The sequence below is a fragment of the Rhinoderma darwinii genome, chromosome 6, assembly GCF_050947455.1.
Source record: "Rhinoderma darwinii isolate aRhiDar2 chromosome 6, aRhiDar2.hap1, whole genome shotgun sequence".
NCBI classification, from domain to species: domain Eukaryota; kingdom Metazoa; phylum Chordata; class Amphibia; order Anura; family Rhinodermatidae; genus Rhinoderma; species Rhinoderma darwinii.
In genome coordinates this window covers 5,017,722-5,034,143 of record NC_134692.1, presented here as the reverse complement: position 1 = coordinate 5,034,143, position 16,422 = coordinate 5,017,722, and the positions used below count along the sequence as shown (strand labels likewise).

At 48.3% G+C, this 16,422-nt stretch overlaps 1 protein-coding gene across 1 annotated transcript in view; it reads left to right on the top strand.

Annotated features, from left to right (window-relative positions):
* LOC142656132 (band 4.1-like protein 5) overlaps window positions 1-16,422 on the top strand; it is a 46,331-nt gene that overhangs the window by 23,698 nt on the left and 6,211 nt on the right. Inside the window, exons 5-21 of the mRNA XM_075831024.1 lie at window positions 290-334; window positions 1,143-1,195; window positions 2,032-2,152; window positions 2,532-2,619; window positions 3,072-3,160; window positions 6,334-6,403; window positions 6,681-6,850; window positions 7,509-7,615; window positions 7,734-7,755; window positions 7,868-7,907; window positions 8,500-8,615; window positions 13,963-14,129; window positions 14,405-14,496; window positions 15,019-15,147; window positions 15,310-15,371; window positions 15,460-15,549; window positions 16,095-16,182. Coding sequence (XP_075687139.1) covers window positions 290-334; window positions 1,143-1,195; window positions 2,032-2,152; window positions 2,532-2,619; window positions 3,072-3,160; window positions 6,334-6,403; window positions 6,681-6,850; window positions 7,509-7,615; window positions 7,734-7,755; window positions 7,868-7,907; window positions 8,500-8,615; window positions 13,963-14,129; window positions 14,405-14,496; window positions 15,019-15,147; window positions 15,310-15,371; window positions 15,460-15,549; window positions 16,095-16,182 — 1,549 coding nt within the window. The remainder of the gene's footprint in view (window positions 1-289; window positions 335-1,142; window positions 1,196-2,031; window positions 2,153-2,531; window positions 2,620-3,071; window positions 3,161-6,333; window positions 6,404-6,680; window positions 6,851-7,508; window positions 7,616-7,733; window positions 7,756-7,867; window positions 7,908-8,499; window positions 8,616-13,962; window positions 14,130-14,404; window positions 14,497-15,018; window positions 15,148-15,309; window positions 15,372-15,459; window positions 15,550-16,094; window positions 16,183-16,422) is intronic.

Sequence of the window (16,422 nt, the reverse complement as noted above, 5' to 3'; positions counted from 1 at the left end):
TAGGATTAGATACACAGCTCAGCAGACTGTATCACACATGATAGGATTAGATACACAGCTCAGCAGACAGTATCACACATGATAGGATTAGATACACAGCTCAGCAGACAGTATCACACATGATAGGATTAGATACACAGCTCAGCAGACAGTATCACGTGTGATGGCTGAGATACATCAGTGACCCGGCCTCCTCTGTAGATAAATGTCGGCTTCTTCTTCTGTCTGGAGGAGTTTTTGTTTTTTCTCCTCCGTTACCGGTTCCTGACGATTGTTTTTTCTCTTTCAGATATTTGTTTGTTCTGCAGCTGAAACAAGATATTCTCAGTGGAAAGTAAGTGCAGGGATGAAAGAGTTAATTGTGACTCCCCCGGGATGATCCCGGCTACTCCCTGATGGTTTCTCTTAAAGGGCCGGTCCCGTCTCCTGTAAATACTGTATGAGAAGTTCTGCAACTTTCTGATGGTTTGTGTCATTTTCTCACTATTGGGAAACTTTCTTACTTTATTTCTGGAGCCGCGTCATGACCTCCTACTTCTCACAGCTGAGCTTCTGTTACAGCTGTGTCCAACACCAGAGCAGCATAAATCTCCCCTGTCTTGATAATTTTGTTACATTTTACCTGCACTGATACATTGTAACAGTCTGTGGAGTCCTTACGGTTTACATTACAGATGATTGTCTGGAGTAGATACAATTGTAACAAACCCTCAGCTGTGAGAATCTTTAATTCTATACTGATTTTCAGCCTTTAAAATTCTATTCACTGACATCAAGCAGAACTTTTGAAAACCTGAACATTCTGGTCACTTCTACCAGATGTTTCACGCTCTCCAGACAGATTCAATAAAGCATGCCCCTCCCACGATCACCCCGATCTCTGATTGACAGGCAGAGCTGAGAGGGAGGGGCGGAGCCTCTGGACAAGCAATTGTCAGAGAAATTTGCTCCATCCAGATGTCCAAGTCATGAAGATGGCGGCAGCTCCTTGTGTATAAAATGCCTATGAAGAATAAACCGGTCTACATTTCTGTTTAAAGGGAAAGGCACCCTTTAATAAATGGCAGCGCTCCACCTGTTCTGGCTGACGCTGGTATATAAGATTGAATGGGGGTTGTTAAATGTCATTTTCTGTGTTTTAGGCTGGAGTGCCCGTTTGATACTGCTGTGCAGTTGGCGGCGTACACGCTACAAGGTAAGGGAGAGGGGGCGCTCCTTCTATATTCGTGGCCCTACAGCGCTCGCCCCACAATCTGCAGGGGTCTCCCAGTCCTACAATGACGGTACATAGATATTAGGTAACGTTTGTATTATGGGGCCCTGGCACCACTTGATTGGCGCGCCAGGAGGAGCATTTAGTGGTTCCGGGAATGGCCGCTCAGGCCGCGGTTTGGACGGTAAGCCCCCTGTCTGGCTGCTGGACTCATAAGGAGATTGTGTGGAGATGAGATTCGATGTTAATCCGGATTTGGCAGCGTTGGCGCTGGCTGCCGGGAGACGTGATATTTCCAGAGGAATCCTGATAATTAACCCCGTGTAGCCAGGCCGCGCCCGAAACCCCGCAGACGCAGCACGGTGTCCGCTGACTGGTGTCCCGCAGGTGGAGTGATTTCTGCAGCTTTTAATGATCTTTTTTCCACATTTCAGACCGGGCCGTGTTGCAGCCCTATGGGTTAAAATGGACCAGGGGTGGGTTCTATGGGGGTCCCGTGGGTCAACATGGGTAAGAAAGTGGGGGTTCTATTGGTGCCTAGTGCGTTGATAGGGGAGGAGGGGGTCACGTAGGGTCCCAGTGGGTCATCATGGCCCAATAAGAGGAAGGAATCTTGTATTGGCGCCCAGTGTGTTGATTGGGGGGGGCAGAGGGGTCTTGTTGGGGGTCAACATGGGCGAGGGTTTTTTTTTTTTTTTTTTTTCTTAGACATCAAGAATTTTTTTGTGCCGGACCACTACCTGTGTGGGGGGAGGGGAGGGGGGATCTTCATCATTTTCTTCTCACCGATTTTTTTTTTCCATCTCGTCTTCCTGCAGGAGAAATGGGAGATTTCGACCCTGCGGAGCACACGCCGGACCTGGTATCCGAATTCCGCTTTGTACCTACACAGACGGAGGAGATGGAGGTAGCCGTGTTCCAACACTGGAAGGAGTTCAGGTAATAATTGGGAATGTCTTATACTCCAGTCACATCCACAGCTGCATCAAAAACTGCTGACTGTCTCTTAAAAGCCATCAATCCTAAACTGAACCCGATCTGTACGTCTGAGCGCTTCAAACGCTCTACACCGGTGCATTGTGTTACTGCAGCAGGTGGAGGAGGGTGATAACCGGAAACCAGCAGCAATCTGGATGCAGCTCTGGATGTGAATAGAGTAGAAGACAGGATGTAATGTCAAATCTGTTCAATTTAGGTAAAGCAAAGCTACTGAACATTGGATGAAGATTTGGCCTGGACGATGACGATGATGATGATGATGATGATCAGCGGTGGCGGTTTTTATGATTGTAATAATTCATCGTTTTTTCTCTTCCAGGGGTCAGATGCCGTCTGAAGCCGAAACCAATTATCTGAACAAAGCGAAGTGGCTGGAGATGTACGGCGTGGACATGCACATCGTGAAGGTGAGCGCCGTCATTACCATCTGCTGCTGCACCTTTGACCCATCTGATACGTTGTTTCCCCTGGAGATAAGCGGCATCGGGGATGTACGGAAATAAATAAGATGTCGTTTTATATTTGTTAAAAAGATCTGTAAATCTGCGACCTGTTGTGGAATGACAACTCCCAGCATCCCTAAACAATGACTGTGGCTGTTCTAACAGGATCCCGTTAGGAGATGGACCCCCGGCTGGATGCAGAGTCTTCACTTCTAGTTGTTCCCAGCTCTTGTTGCGATGCGAGTGTCAGTCTTCACTGCAGTCCTGGCATTCTATTCTTAGACTAGTGCGCAGAGAATACGATGTTACTTCCTGGTGGGGGGGGGGGGGGTTAGTGCATGGCATTGTGGGGGAACTGTTAGTTTTGGGTCCCTGGTCCTGGCTTGGTACTGACGGGTCATTCTCCACCTCCACAGGCTCGAGACGGCAACGACTATCAGCTCGGACTGACCCCGACGGGAGTTCTGGTTTTCGAAGGGAACACAAAGATCGGATTGTTCTTCTGGTAAGTCTCTTATTAGCGGTTTCACGTTGCCGGGGGTTACGCTTGGGATTGTGCGCGATGATCCAGACGTCCGTGTGTCGCCACATCTGATACAGACGCCAGCAAAATCCAACTATAAAATCACGGAGCCCTTCACCTCTTTCTGTGGCCCTAGAAGTCCATATGCCACGAGCTGCTGTTGTGCATTGTGGGAGATGTAGTGTGTTCTGCTTTGCATTGTTGATGGTGTCGCACCCCGCCCCTCCCCCGCCACATATCTGAAGTGTCTGGTGCAGTGCATGATGGGAGCTCGGCTAAGCCCGTGCCTGTCAGCGGCCGCCCGAGTGTCCTGGATCCTGAACGTCTTGTTTCTTTCATGATCTGTCGGGGGAGGGGGGTGTTTGGGTCGTGGCGCTGAGCAGTCCCAGGAGACCATTTTGGGGGAGTTTTCGGTTGTCTCCTGGGGGGGCAGCTGCTTATCTACCGGACGATGCGTCTTAGATCGGCGGTCACGATGTACGGACAGGCTGCAGATCAGCGGCGCGGTCGTCGCCACATTTTAACGCTGCACCGGAGACCCTCCCTGTCGGACTAGTAGCGTGCGTTGGCGTAGACTCTCACATAACGTCATTTTCATAAAAATCCGCTGCAGAAATTTTCACCACGTTCGCATCGCAATTTTATTTCCAATGGTTTAACCTCCCACGGCGTTTGTTGCGGATTTTCTTCGTGGACTTTTTTAGGGAATGTTCACACATTTTTCACGCGGAAGCCGTGCCGCAAAACTCGCCAAAAACCGGCCGAAAATTCCTCCCATTGATTTCAATGGGAGGCGGTTTTCTTCCGCGAGCGGTAAAACCGGCTCGCGGGAGAAAGAAGCGACATGCCCTATCTTCGGGCGTTTACGCCTCTGACCTCCCATTGACATAAACGGGAGGCAGAGAAAGCGTATTCGGCTGCGTTTTTTTTGCCCGTAGCGCTCAATGGCTGCGGGCGAAAATCGGCGTGCAGGCAGAGCAAAATCTGCCTCAAACTTCAAAACGGAATTTTGAGGCAGAATTTCCACCTGCAAAAAACTGTGTGTGAACCCGGCCTTATGTTATATGAAATTCTGCAGCAAATACGACGCGGCTGTGGAATTACTTCTGCGGATTTTGTGGCGTATTTTTGTGGGAATCTTCCCTAATACGCTGCTCCACCTCGTCCGCTTACATCATCCGGAATTCGGCGTCCATTGTCTTGTGGAAAGTGCCTCCCAGGATGTGTTGCTCGACTCCCAGCGCATGTTGGTGGTTGTAGTCCCTCACTCCCTTGCTGCACCTCTTGATGATTTGCTCCTTGTAATGTCAGACTTCACCACCAGGGGGCAGCACAGCCTCCGCGCTCCTCACACCTCATTCCTCGCTGCAGGCGGCGTTTCAGTGTTACGTGACACATTCTCCAGGAATGACCGTGATTGCGAAATCTCCTCCTTACAAATGTGGAACATTTCCTAATTCAGATTATCCTGTAACACGACCTTCCCCGTCCTCTGCAGATAAACGCTGTGGGGGAGGGGGGCTCGCTCCTCCCTAATACAAGGAAGGGTCTCCCGGGTGCAGACATTGGGGGGTAACGAATACGTGTGGGGCGCGGTCGTCATTCCTCAGCTACGCGCCACGGCGGCGGTCGCACTTCCTGCTCTTATGGGATCAGAGACGTTGTGACGAGCTGCGGGGGGAGGGGGGATTCTATTACATGACCGTTCCTTTAGTCCGGCATCTGCATGACCACCCCCAAAAACCAGGGCATTGAACGTTCCTGATTATTGGACATTTTGAAATGAAAGGTTTAGTCCGGACCGATTATTCCGCAATGAATGTCCTGCAACTCTTTATTACACTTTTTGTGTTATCAGTCAGTGAATTGAAACCTCTTTTTACAGCCAGAGGCTGAAAACCTGCAGACTGGTCATAGCTGAAGGTTTGATAGGGTATGTGCACACGGAGTGGTTTCAGTCGTTATTAAGGCCGTGAACGCCGAAAAACGGCTGAAAAATCTTAAGTAGAACGCGTCCAAACATCTGCCCATTGATTTCAATGGGAAAAACGTAGTTATTTTCCGACGGGCCGTTTTTTTTGCGACTGTTTTTAAAAACGGCCGCGTAAAAAACCGGCCGTGAGAAAGAAGTGCAGGTCACTTCTTCAGCAGTTTTTGGAGCCGTTTTTCATACTCTCTAGAAAAACCGCTCCAAAAACGCAGCGAAAATTGCGAGTGGCTTAAAGAAAACTTCTGAAACTTCCCTTGAAAACCGCTCCGTATTTTCAGACGTTTTTGAGTTTGTGCGTGCACGTACCCTGACAGCACGTGGCCCCTGAGGCTGTCATCTGCGGCCCGCCGGACACCGAGCGCTACTACAGGCTCCGCTCCGGGACTCTGTGGAATCCCCTGACATCACTGTCCATATAGCCATGGGCCATACAGAGGGCACGGTGGCAGCGTCTACAGAGGGCACGGTGGCAGCGTCTACAGAGGGCACGGTGGCAGCGTCTACAGAGGGCACGGTGGCAGCGTCTACAGAGGGCACGGTGGCAGCGTCTACAGAGGGCACGGTGGCAGCGTCTACAGAGGGCACGGTGGCAGCATCTTAAAAGGGGCTGCCCAATCTTGACTTTTGTGTGTCTGCCAACTGAGCCACCGGATTGCATTTAGCGACACTTAAACTGGATTGTTGAAATGCGACCCGTCAACTTCTAATTTTTTTTTCTATATGTGGCCCACTTACCCGGCTGAGACCCCCCCTGCCTTACACTGTAGTCTATTCTACACAATGTCTGTGGGCTAAACACTGCGGCAGCGCCGATCCCCTCCTGTCCTGTTGGTTCGATACATTTTACCTGCAGTGATACATTGTAACGGTCTGTTCAGCTCACAGAGGATTGTCTAGACCGGATACAAATACTCAAAATGACGAGGAATTAAATGATTAAAATTAAGGGACAAAATCCAAAATAAGAAGAAAAGGAGAAAAAAACAAACTGACACCTGCTGCCCAAAATCTAATCCTGACTTCTCATATACTCTGTTCCTTACTTCCTCTGTGCTGCAGGTCCGCTGGAGTAATGCTGGTGTACGTCATTCTCATAATCTGGAACGTGTCGGATTAAAGGAATTATTAGTAACTCTTTTCTGTGCTCCTCCATCTTCTCTCACAGGCCCAAAATAACGCGCTTGGACTTTAAGAAGTCGAAACTGACGCTGGTCGTGGTTGAGGACGATGAGCAGGTGAGGGTCCTGCAGGGTCTTCAGGGTGACCGGGGGATGGTGGAGGCCGATCTGTTATTCCACAAGTGATGGCAATTTTTTAAGTTCCGTTCTGACTTTGACCACTAGAGAGCGCTGCTGGCGTGACATTATAAATATTCACTTCTTAGGTTGTGTGTGTGTGTGTGTGTGTGTATATAGCCACGTTTTTATAATTCGCCGGGCTCCTGACGCTGTGAAGAAATGTATGGTGCAGCTCTGGTGACTACTGGAGTAACTATAACTTTCTTATTTAAAGGGCAAGGAGCAGGAACATACATTTGTGTTTAAAATGGAGCATCCTAAAGCCTGCAAGCACCTGTGGAAGTGTGCGGTGGAGCATCACGCCTTCTTCCGGCTCCGGGGGCCCACCCACAAAAGCTCCAGCCGATCCGGCTTTATACGGCTGGGGTCGCGATTCAGATACAGGTAAAGAAGGGTGAATGTTTAATGGAGAGCGAGACCCGCGTGCACTACAGGGGTGTGCGGCATCACCTTGAGAACCCTCAACATCTTCTCGGTGCCGCTATAGGGGGTGCAGTCATAGGCGGGCCGGTGTGTGGGGTGTAGCACCTTAAATATAATTTTGCGGGTTACATACAATGTTGAGTAACTTTGTGAACACTTTGATATACGTGCTTTGTGTTATACTCCAGTCACATCCAAAGCTGCAATCACAATTTTGCCCTGGTCTACCAGCACACTGCTCGGGTGCGTTGTTAAGGGGAAAAAAGTCGTCTGTCCCGTATGCGGTGCAGAATCCTATAGTATTCTGAATGCAGCTCGTGATGTGACTGGAGTATAAGATTTATAAGGACAGCGATTCAACATTACGGTACGTGTGGATTTCATCAATGAAGACTGTTAAATTATAGCCTCAGCTCTGCTACATCGGTTTGTTTTGCAGATCTGTGATAACTAACCTGCAGTCCTATGTAAAATCCCATCATACCAAGTGACTGCTGGGATCTGTGAACTAGTCACTAGGGAGGAGGTTATTATAAGGGCCGCATTGTCCACTGTATTTGGAGTTCCTCTTTAATAGTTCTAGACTTTGAGTGTCACAGATTTTCCATCTTTTTTCCAGTGGGAAAACCGAATATCAGACAACGAAATCCAGCAAACCCAGGCGATCGTCGTCCTTCGAGCGCAGGCCCAGCAAACGCTACTCAAGGAGAACCTTGTTAAATCGAGGTAGGCGGTGACGCTGTTCCCATCCACGTCCCCTTCACACTGCATCGCTTTACGGCCTGCTGTGAAATCCTACTATCTGCGTCTAATTTTACTTCTTTCTCTCCATTCACCGCACAAGCTGCAAGACCCGACCTGATAAAGTAAGTACAGACCCTGCTGATGCCTGGATGTGTGTCCCGCAGATGTTGCGGCTGGTGGCGCGCTGTCTCTTTAACCACCACATTATTTGTTTTTTTTTTCTATCACCTGCAGCGCCGACCGACCAGAACCAGCAGTCAACGGAGCGCAGCAAGTATGGGAACGTGGCGGTCTATCCTCTCCTCGCTAATATCCCCCGTTTCATAGCATAATACAGTCCAGTCTGATAATCCGGCACCTGGTGGAAAGTAAAACTTCATAATTCTGAATAATAGAAACTTCTTTATTGGCGAAATCCTCATCCTCTTCCTCTTCTTCCTCTTCTTCTTCCTCTTCCTCTTCCTCCTCCTCTTCCTCCTCTTCCTCTTCCTCTTCCTCTTCCGAAGAATCTGTATCCAATAGTGTGAACTTAATTATCCAGCACCTGCGCCGACCAAAGATGCCGGATTATCAGAATTACTGTATTTACTTAGTCCAGAAATCTCTGCAGCGATTGTACCCAGACTATTCGTGTCACATGATGGGCTTAGATACACCATCTCAGCAGACGGTATCACACACGATAGGATTAGATACACTGGCTCGGCAGACGGTATCACACGATAGGATTAGATACACAGCGGCTCAGCAGACCGTATCACACACGATAGGATTAGATACAGTGGCTCAGCAGACCGTATCACACATGATAGGATTAGATACACCGCTCATGATTTCTGTTTAATAACGGATTTCCTGTGTCGCAGGTTTGGCCCGTGAGGCAGTCCGTCCGCCCGGCGCCCTCTGTCCCTGCACAGCCGGCACCTTTTGAGATTGAAACCCTTCATCAAAGTCCAGGAGCCAATCACCCGGAGAAGAAATGGTTTGTTTGTCTCTTTCTCCTATTGATCGTTGAATGATCGTCGGCTCTGAGGTTTTCCTGTCCGACATGGCGGCGGTCGTTCTTGATCAGCCGCTTCTCGCATAATAAATTATTACAGTCGTCCTCAAAGGGGTCGTTCCAAATATCGCAGTTGTGATGTGTGACAAGGACGTGACCTGATTCTGATCTGCCGTCCACCACTTCACTGTCCATCCAATTACGAGCATTTAGAAACCTCTTGGGGAGAACAATCCCCCGCTCGTTTGGTTTGAGGGTGACCCGTGCGGCCGCTGTCTATGGACGGTCGCCAGCCCGCCGCTGTCATCATTGGGACCACCCTTTTAATGGACCTACTAGCTATGAATCGCTGACCCAAGTTCTTTCTGTTGCCGGCCTTTGCCATGTAACACCAGGGAGTTCTCTACCTGTGGATACGCTCTAGAATTGTGTATCTAAGCTACTAGGAAATACAGGATTATATCTTCGTATCTGGGAGTTCGTTCTGAAGTCCTTGTCCAGATGTAAGTAAATAAAGTGTAATCCTTGTGTAAGGAAAAGTTCTGCAACTTTCTAATAGTCTTGTTTCAATCCCTCCACCATTCTCAAGATCTAGACTTGCTGTCAGTGAATGGATACAGTGTTTACATGTTTTTAGCTTCTGGATGTATAGATCAAAAATTTCTCACAGCTGAGATTTTGCTACAACGACCTCTAGTCCAGACAATCCCCTGTGAGCTGAGCAGCCTGGACTCCAGACTAAGGCTCTGTTCACATCTGCGTTGGGGTCCCGTTCTGACGTTCCGTCTGAAGTTTCTGCCAGAACGGGACCCTGAACAGACAAAAACCTACACCGCCGGAAACCAGAACTTTCCGTTTCCATCACCATTGATTTCAATGGTGACGGATTCGGTGCCCATGGTTTCCGTTTGTCTCTTGTGCACCGGACCCGTCGTTTTGCCGGAATCCATACCGTAGTCAATTACGCTATTTCTTCCGGCAAAACGATGGGTTCGGTGCACAAGAGACAAACGGAAACCATGGGCACCGGATCCGTCACCATTCAAATCAATGGTGATGGAAACCTCCGACGGAACGTCAGAACGCAGATGTGAACAGAGCGTAAGACGTTTTACCTGCACTGATACAATGTATCAGTCTGGAGTCCATGCTGTCTAGACTGGATACAATTGTGGCAAACTCTCAGCTGTGCAGGACTAGGTCAAGATGGATTTTCAGCCAATGTTCCTGTTTACTGACTGCAAGCAGAGATCTTGAAAATTGATAGATGAATAGATCGTGATACAAATTGAAGCGCAAAGTATATTCGGAAGTTGCCGAATTTTTCATGATGCACAAGACCGAAAAACCTCATGGGAGGTTCGTGCTACCCGGCGACTGAGTAATTCTGTACTGGGTATCGCAGGGTCCCGGTCTTGTTGGATCTTCTGAACAGTCTCTTGGCTACTTGTAAATTTTATAACCAAGACGTAATATTTCTAGCGCCACTTTTAATCGCTGTGGCTCTTGTCTATTGTATCTAGAAGTGTCGGATCTTGTGTTCTCCTCTGATGATTCTTCATGACGTGTTGTATCTCGCTGAGTGTCTCTGTATATTCCGTGTTTCGCCGCTCGCTGTCTCTGCTGCGCTGCTTTTCTTGCATCACAAATCAGACGTTCCTGCTGTGCCCTGATCAGCTGGTGGGGTGTGCGGTGCCTGGTGGTGGGGGCTGCTGGAGGCTTGGGGGGTCCTGTGGATATGGATATCAGCTGTGACCTCTCTGGTATCTGTATCGTTAGACGCTTGTCTCCGCTGATGATCACTTCTTTTCTGGTGCGGTGAACATCGTCTATGCTGCGTCTCCTCTGCTATTCACTACATTGTGATTTCGGGGACTTGATTCTTCAATCTTTTACCATTGCAAGTGACGTTAACAGCTGCCAATCAAACCTAAGACCTGAGCGCCACGGAGGCACTGAGCACATCCATAGCCTCCTGTGGATAATCAATAATCGGCCCCAAGGAATCTGATCCATAATAATCAGTGATTTAGTCTAATCTGATCCAATTAACCAGACTGGATCAGTGATTACTGGGATCATCTTGTGGGTCATTGAATGGAAACATTGTTTACATCCCGAAGCTGAAAACCAGCACAGACCTAAAATTGATACATTGTACACAAATCCATGGTTAAGATTCTGATGGAAGTAACCGCCATTGATCCAGTGGAAATAATTCATGTTCAGCTAAAAGAAGCAATCAAGTCACTGATCCGGTCTAACCAATCAATAATCCACTATTTGATCTTAATCAACAATCTGGTCTGACTAATCAATTGTCAATCGGGACTAAACGATCAACAGTCAGTGATTCAGTCTAAATAATCAATGACCTGATCTCCATAATAAATGATCTGATGTAAATCAATGATCAGCAATGAGGATAAAGTTATGTCATGTGCTTAATTGCCAGGAATCCAGCGTAAATAATCGATAATCCGTAACTGAGGTTCTGATCGATGCCCATAAGGGTGAGGCTACGCGTACCGGCTGCTGCGTGGCGGAAAACCATGCGCGCCTGCGACTCTACCTTAAATTGGCAGTGTTCCAAACTGTCAATGGACGTAAAATTTTGCAGGTAAACCGCAACAGCCCGGCGTGTGGCCGTACCCTAAAACCACTGTCCGGTTTTATAGAATAATTTTTTTTTTTATTGCTCCATTGTATCTAAAAAAACAAAACAAAAAAAAGATGATGCAACTTTGAAAATGGTCTTAATTGAAAAATCTCTTTTTTGTGTATACAGCTTCAATGCGGACTATGTGTCTCCATGGTTACAGACGACAAAAAAAACCTGTGTAGTCTGATTCTGCAATCCTTTTCACTTTGCCCTCTCTTCTGGATTACTACAGACCTTAGAATAGGCCGAGGGTAGGGACTGCAGGGTTTGTTTGTTACCATGGAGATACCTCGTCCGCATAGGAGCTGTATACACAAAACGGATTTTTATAATAAAGACTTTATTTGCAAAGTTGCTTTATTGTTTTAAATGCATTGGAGCGATAAATAAAAGAAAATGATTGCAAAAGTCTACACACCCTAATGATCTGACCCATATAACAAATGGTTGATCTGGAGGAAGATTTGATGATCTGATGTCATTGATCCAGTCTCAATAATCTGCTCTTAATAATCAATCCAGATGAGCAAATTATGATCTGATCTTAATCAAAGATCCAGTCTAAATAATCAATTCCTAATCATGGGCTATAAATGATGAACAGTCAGGGATCCAGTCAATCACTAATTGGTCATTGATTACTACAATCAGATCCTCCTCTCCATCAGTGAAAGAAACCGTGATCGATTCTCTATGATCAATATTTAGTGATCCAGTCTAAATAATCAATGACCTGATCTAAAGCAACGATCCGTCCTGAAGAAGAAGCTGCGATGTCCATAATCAATGCTCTGATCCTATGATCTTCGGGAGCGGCAGTGATCGCCGGCTTTCCCTTCTTCCTGCATCCTTCTCTTCCTCGCTTTTCTCTCGGTTGCAGATCCTGATCATTTCTCTCGCAGTTTTCACGGTCGTTTTATTTTACATTCCTATTTAATCTTAAGACTTTCGATAAAATAACCGCAGGCCTGTGGGAGCTCCGGGCGCCGTGCAGGACGCTGGAAGTCACTGGAAGACGCAGTCGTCGTCGTCCTCGCTGCTGGAGGACAGAAGCTACACCCACTTCGTGTATCAGCGCAACGCAAAGAACGCTGGGAATCCGATTGAGCTCTGCGGTCTAAATCCCCGGGCGGCCATGACCGAGTTATAAGACGTGTAACCCTGCGGGAATAATATAAACCTATGTATCAAAGATGGAAAATTCATCGTCCTGGAGGACTCCGGACCCTCCGCTGATGGCGTCACCTATAGACGTCAGCCGGACTATGAACTCTGACCTCCACGAACAGTCACTGATCCACTCGCTACGTTTCATAACTGGGACGCTGCCATAGAAAAAGTTACAATGTTTCCATTATCCCTTTAGGTTTATGGAATAATGGGGTGAAGGGTAGAGACGCCATGGGAGGAATGTGCGGGGTCCCTGAATCTGGAGGCTACATGGGGGGGGGGGGTCATGTATTCCACATTTTAGCTTCTGGTGCTAAAAATTTTGGATTCTGTGTATAGGCTTTGTAGTTCCTTAGTCCTTGATGTTCTCTTACGTGACAGATGAGTCTCTGGGGACCCCACTCGCTCCAGGGCCTCCGTGTAGAAACTGTCCCTATAGTGACACATTTGAGGACTTTTTAAGAGAATACCAGATCTGTATTATATATATTGAACAGGTGATAATTTAAAAAAAAAATATTTTATGCCTTTCCGGTGTTTTTGCCTGTGTCCTCATGATAACCCTTCCTGTCCCTATCCTTAGTTTTATCACGTGGAAACTGCCTTATGGCTGCCAATCAGAATTGGGCTTTTATTTACTTGTCTTTTAAGCACAGATAAGGAAATATGAGGCCTACTAGCCCAAATATTTAGAAGTGCAGGACAGGAAGTGTTATCAGGGTAACCATTTATAATTTTTAATTTTTTTAAAGTTCTAGTTCTGAAGGGACTTTAGTGCAAACGCCGTTACTGCTACGTATGTAAGAGCAATAAATACCAATAAAAAAAAAATTCTCGTATACCCCCCCCCACCTGTGAATATTTCTCCCTGTTCGTGTGGCCACTAGGTGGCTCTTGTGTGAAGATGAAGCTGTTCTTGACCTTTTTGAAGATGATAAATGGCTAAACCTCCGTTCTTCTTTAGAAATGGTATTTGGTCACCTCCAGTCTGGACCACACGGCATCCACTTTACGGGGGGGGGGGGTCATTACGCTAAAAACCAAGACTATCAATCATTAGACTGGGACCGTCTGGTTGCAAAATCAGGTTGTTCTATACAAGACCCTCATGTATTGTGATTATGTACCAGGAGGAGCCATCATAGTGGCGTCCTCTCCTGAACTGCCTGTGTCAGTCACTACTGTCAGTCTAGCATTCTATTCATGAAGCAGGAGGTACTGGATGAGCACAGGTATATTTGCCAGGGCATAAAATTGTGGCAAACAGGTTTAAAAAAATAAATCCTAAGACAAATCCACAAATGTATCTTTCTAAATGCTTCCAAAATTTCTGCAGAATGTAAAGTAACAGAATGTAAAATCCCCCCCCCCCCCACCAAGCGAACACCACATGGGCTTTCTGTGCACGGCGGGTCGTCCTGCCTGGGTGCGTTGATGGCGGCGCGGTTCAGGTCCGCTCCGGGACAGATTCTGAGGTCTCACCTGCTGCCTCCACAGCTTTGTTAGTTTAACTGAAAGTCAGGACTTGCTGGAGAACAACCTGGACGAGATCCTGGCCCTGCCGATCACCGCGAGCCCCGGGCACGGTCTGGACGCTGCGTTCCTGGCCTTCTCCAACCCCTGCCTAGAGGCGATGCCAGTGACCCAGCCGGACGCCGCGCCAGGTAAGAGAATCTTCCAGTGATAAAGCTGCAGGTGCGCTCACCACCGATACATAGTGAAACTTCTCAGGACACTGGGAAAGCTGGGTGACCATCCCTATACAGGAGCCATTTGTTTGCTCCCACCCAGCTTCAATGTAATGAATCAAAAAATAGGGGGCACTTATTTTGTGGCCGGTATTAAACGCCCACGTCCTGCCGGGAGCTCGGGGTCGTGGCTGGAGAAGTGAGATTATAATCTACGACACTATTATTATTATTATGTCTTTTGTTTTTAGCTTTTGAAGATGTGACCATGAAACTGAATAACGTGGACACCAGTAACGTGGCCGTTCCTCCGCTGCGATTAAATGTCAATGTGAACAAGCAGGTACAGGGGGAGGGGTCCTCGTGGCTTCTGACTGTAGTCGTTTTACCTCCCGGTCCTGCCGCTTCTAGTTCTCCCTCTTCGGCCTCGTTCACATCTGCGCGCGTTATTCTGCTCCGTCAGAAGAGCAAAACAAGGTGAATAACCGGAAGCGCCGGATCCGTTGCAGCACGGACACCGCTGGCGGCCAACGGAACCCATTGACTTTAATAGGTTACGTTAGATTGTCCGTGGTTTTACCGGAAACAATTTTTGCGGTATTTTTGGCAGAATCTGCGACCAAAGCCCCTAACAGAGCATCGAACGCAGATGTGAACAAGGCCTTAGACCTCTGCTCCCTGGATTTTTATCCTCCGGGTTTATGGGCCCAGTCTAAACTCTCTGTGGTCCCCCGTTCCCTCCTCTGTGGGGTCCCCCGTTTCCCTCCTCTGTGGGGTCCCCCGTTCCCTCCTCTGTGGGCTCCCAGTTTCCCTTCTGTATCCTGGACGTTTTCTGTGGTGTATAACTCCCATCATTGTCGGACAGGAGGACCCGGTGAAGCTGATAGAGAAATGTCTGAATAACCAGGTAGAAGTTCCGGCGTCCGCTCCTCCGTGGCAGCCGAGCGATATAAAGAGCAACATCTTGAAGGCGCAGGTGGAGGCCGGCCAGAAGGTGACGTCTTATTCCTTCCGTCACGGCGTCTGGTTATAGGCGGCTGTACGGGGTGTATATGAGGCACGGGGGGGCGGGGCTCTTGTTGCGCAGTGGGAGGAGTTATATTCCGGGGATGTCGTCCGCATTGTCTGATCCTGACGCTCTTCTGTTTCTTCGCAGATTATAAGAGATGATTTGGGGATCAGTCCCGTAACGGTGATCTCTGAAGAGACGTCTCCCAGGTGGGTGCCCCGCGATCCCTGATCCTCGCCCTAAGTCATAGATCTAACACCCCCCCCCCCCCAATAATGACTGCTGATTACTCTACAGGAGCGTCGCTGTGAAAGTCAATAACCGCTCATTAGTGCGAGAATGTCCGGAGCGCGAACCACCATCTCCGGCGCAGACCGCGTTCATAGCGTGAGTAATATCCTAACCCCGCGTATTATTCAGTTTTTTGCTTGCGGCCATTGAAGCTAATGCGAGAACCACAGGCGCTTAGAAACGAGCGCTGCAGGTCAGAGGCGGAAACCGCGGCAACAAACGACATGTGGCCAAAAAGCCGCCTGGGGAAAAAAATGCCTCGGAAATCGCCCGCATTGATTCAATGGGCGGCAGCCGTTTTTTTGCGCTGATTCCACGTCTCAAAACTCTGATCTGATCGTTACTGGGAGTTTATAATATTTTGTATGTGATGTGAATGTTCTCGGGGCGGAGACGATTATCGCTCGCTGGTGCGGGAGTTTTAGGTTTTGTTTCCGTATTTCTGATCTCGCAGCGGTTCAACCGGTCGCTGTAAAAGCGGAAATTAGAGAAGCGGTGACGTCCTTTACGTGTCCTAACCGGAGCTCCTCTGTGTACAGGAAGCCGCGGCCAGTCCACCGTTACCACGCCAAGCGGCAGAATGTCACCTCTCGCTGTTATCAGCCAACATTTAATCTATAATTGTATTTTTTGTTCTGTAGAAATTTCGGGTCCCAGGAACTAAAAGAATCTCATTTTGACAACGCGGTGATGTCGTCTACCCTGCCCCCGCAGGCTCCGCAAATCAAGGTAACACCCCCCCCCTCCCCCGCAGTGTCGGGGCATTAAAGTGGAAATCCAAAAACTCCAGCCGCAACTGTTCATTGGGGAAGTTGGGGTCACAACTGAGGGGGATGGGTTCATGTGAGGATATAAACCCCGACCCCTCCATCCCTGCAGATCATTACCCCCAGCGGGCCAGCCAATCCGTGATCTGCACAGGAGCAGGAGGGGGGCTCCAGTACTGACGACTCTTGGAGGGGTGACATA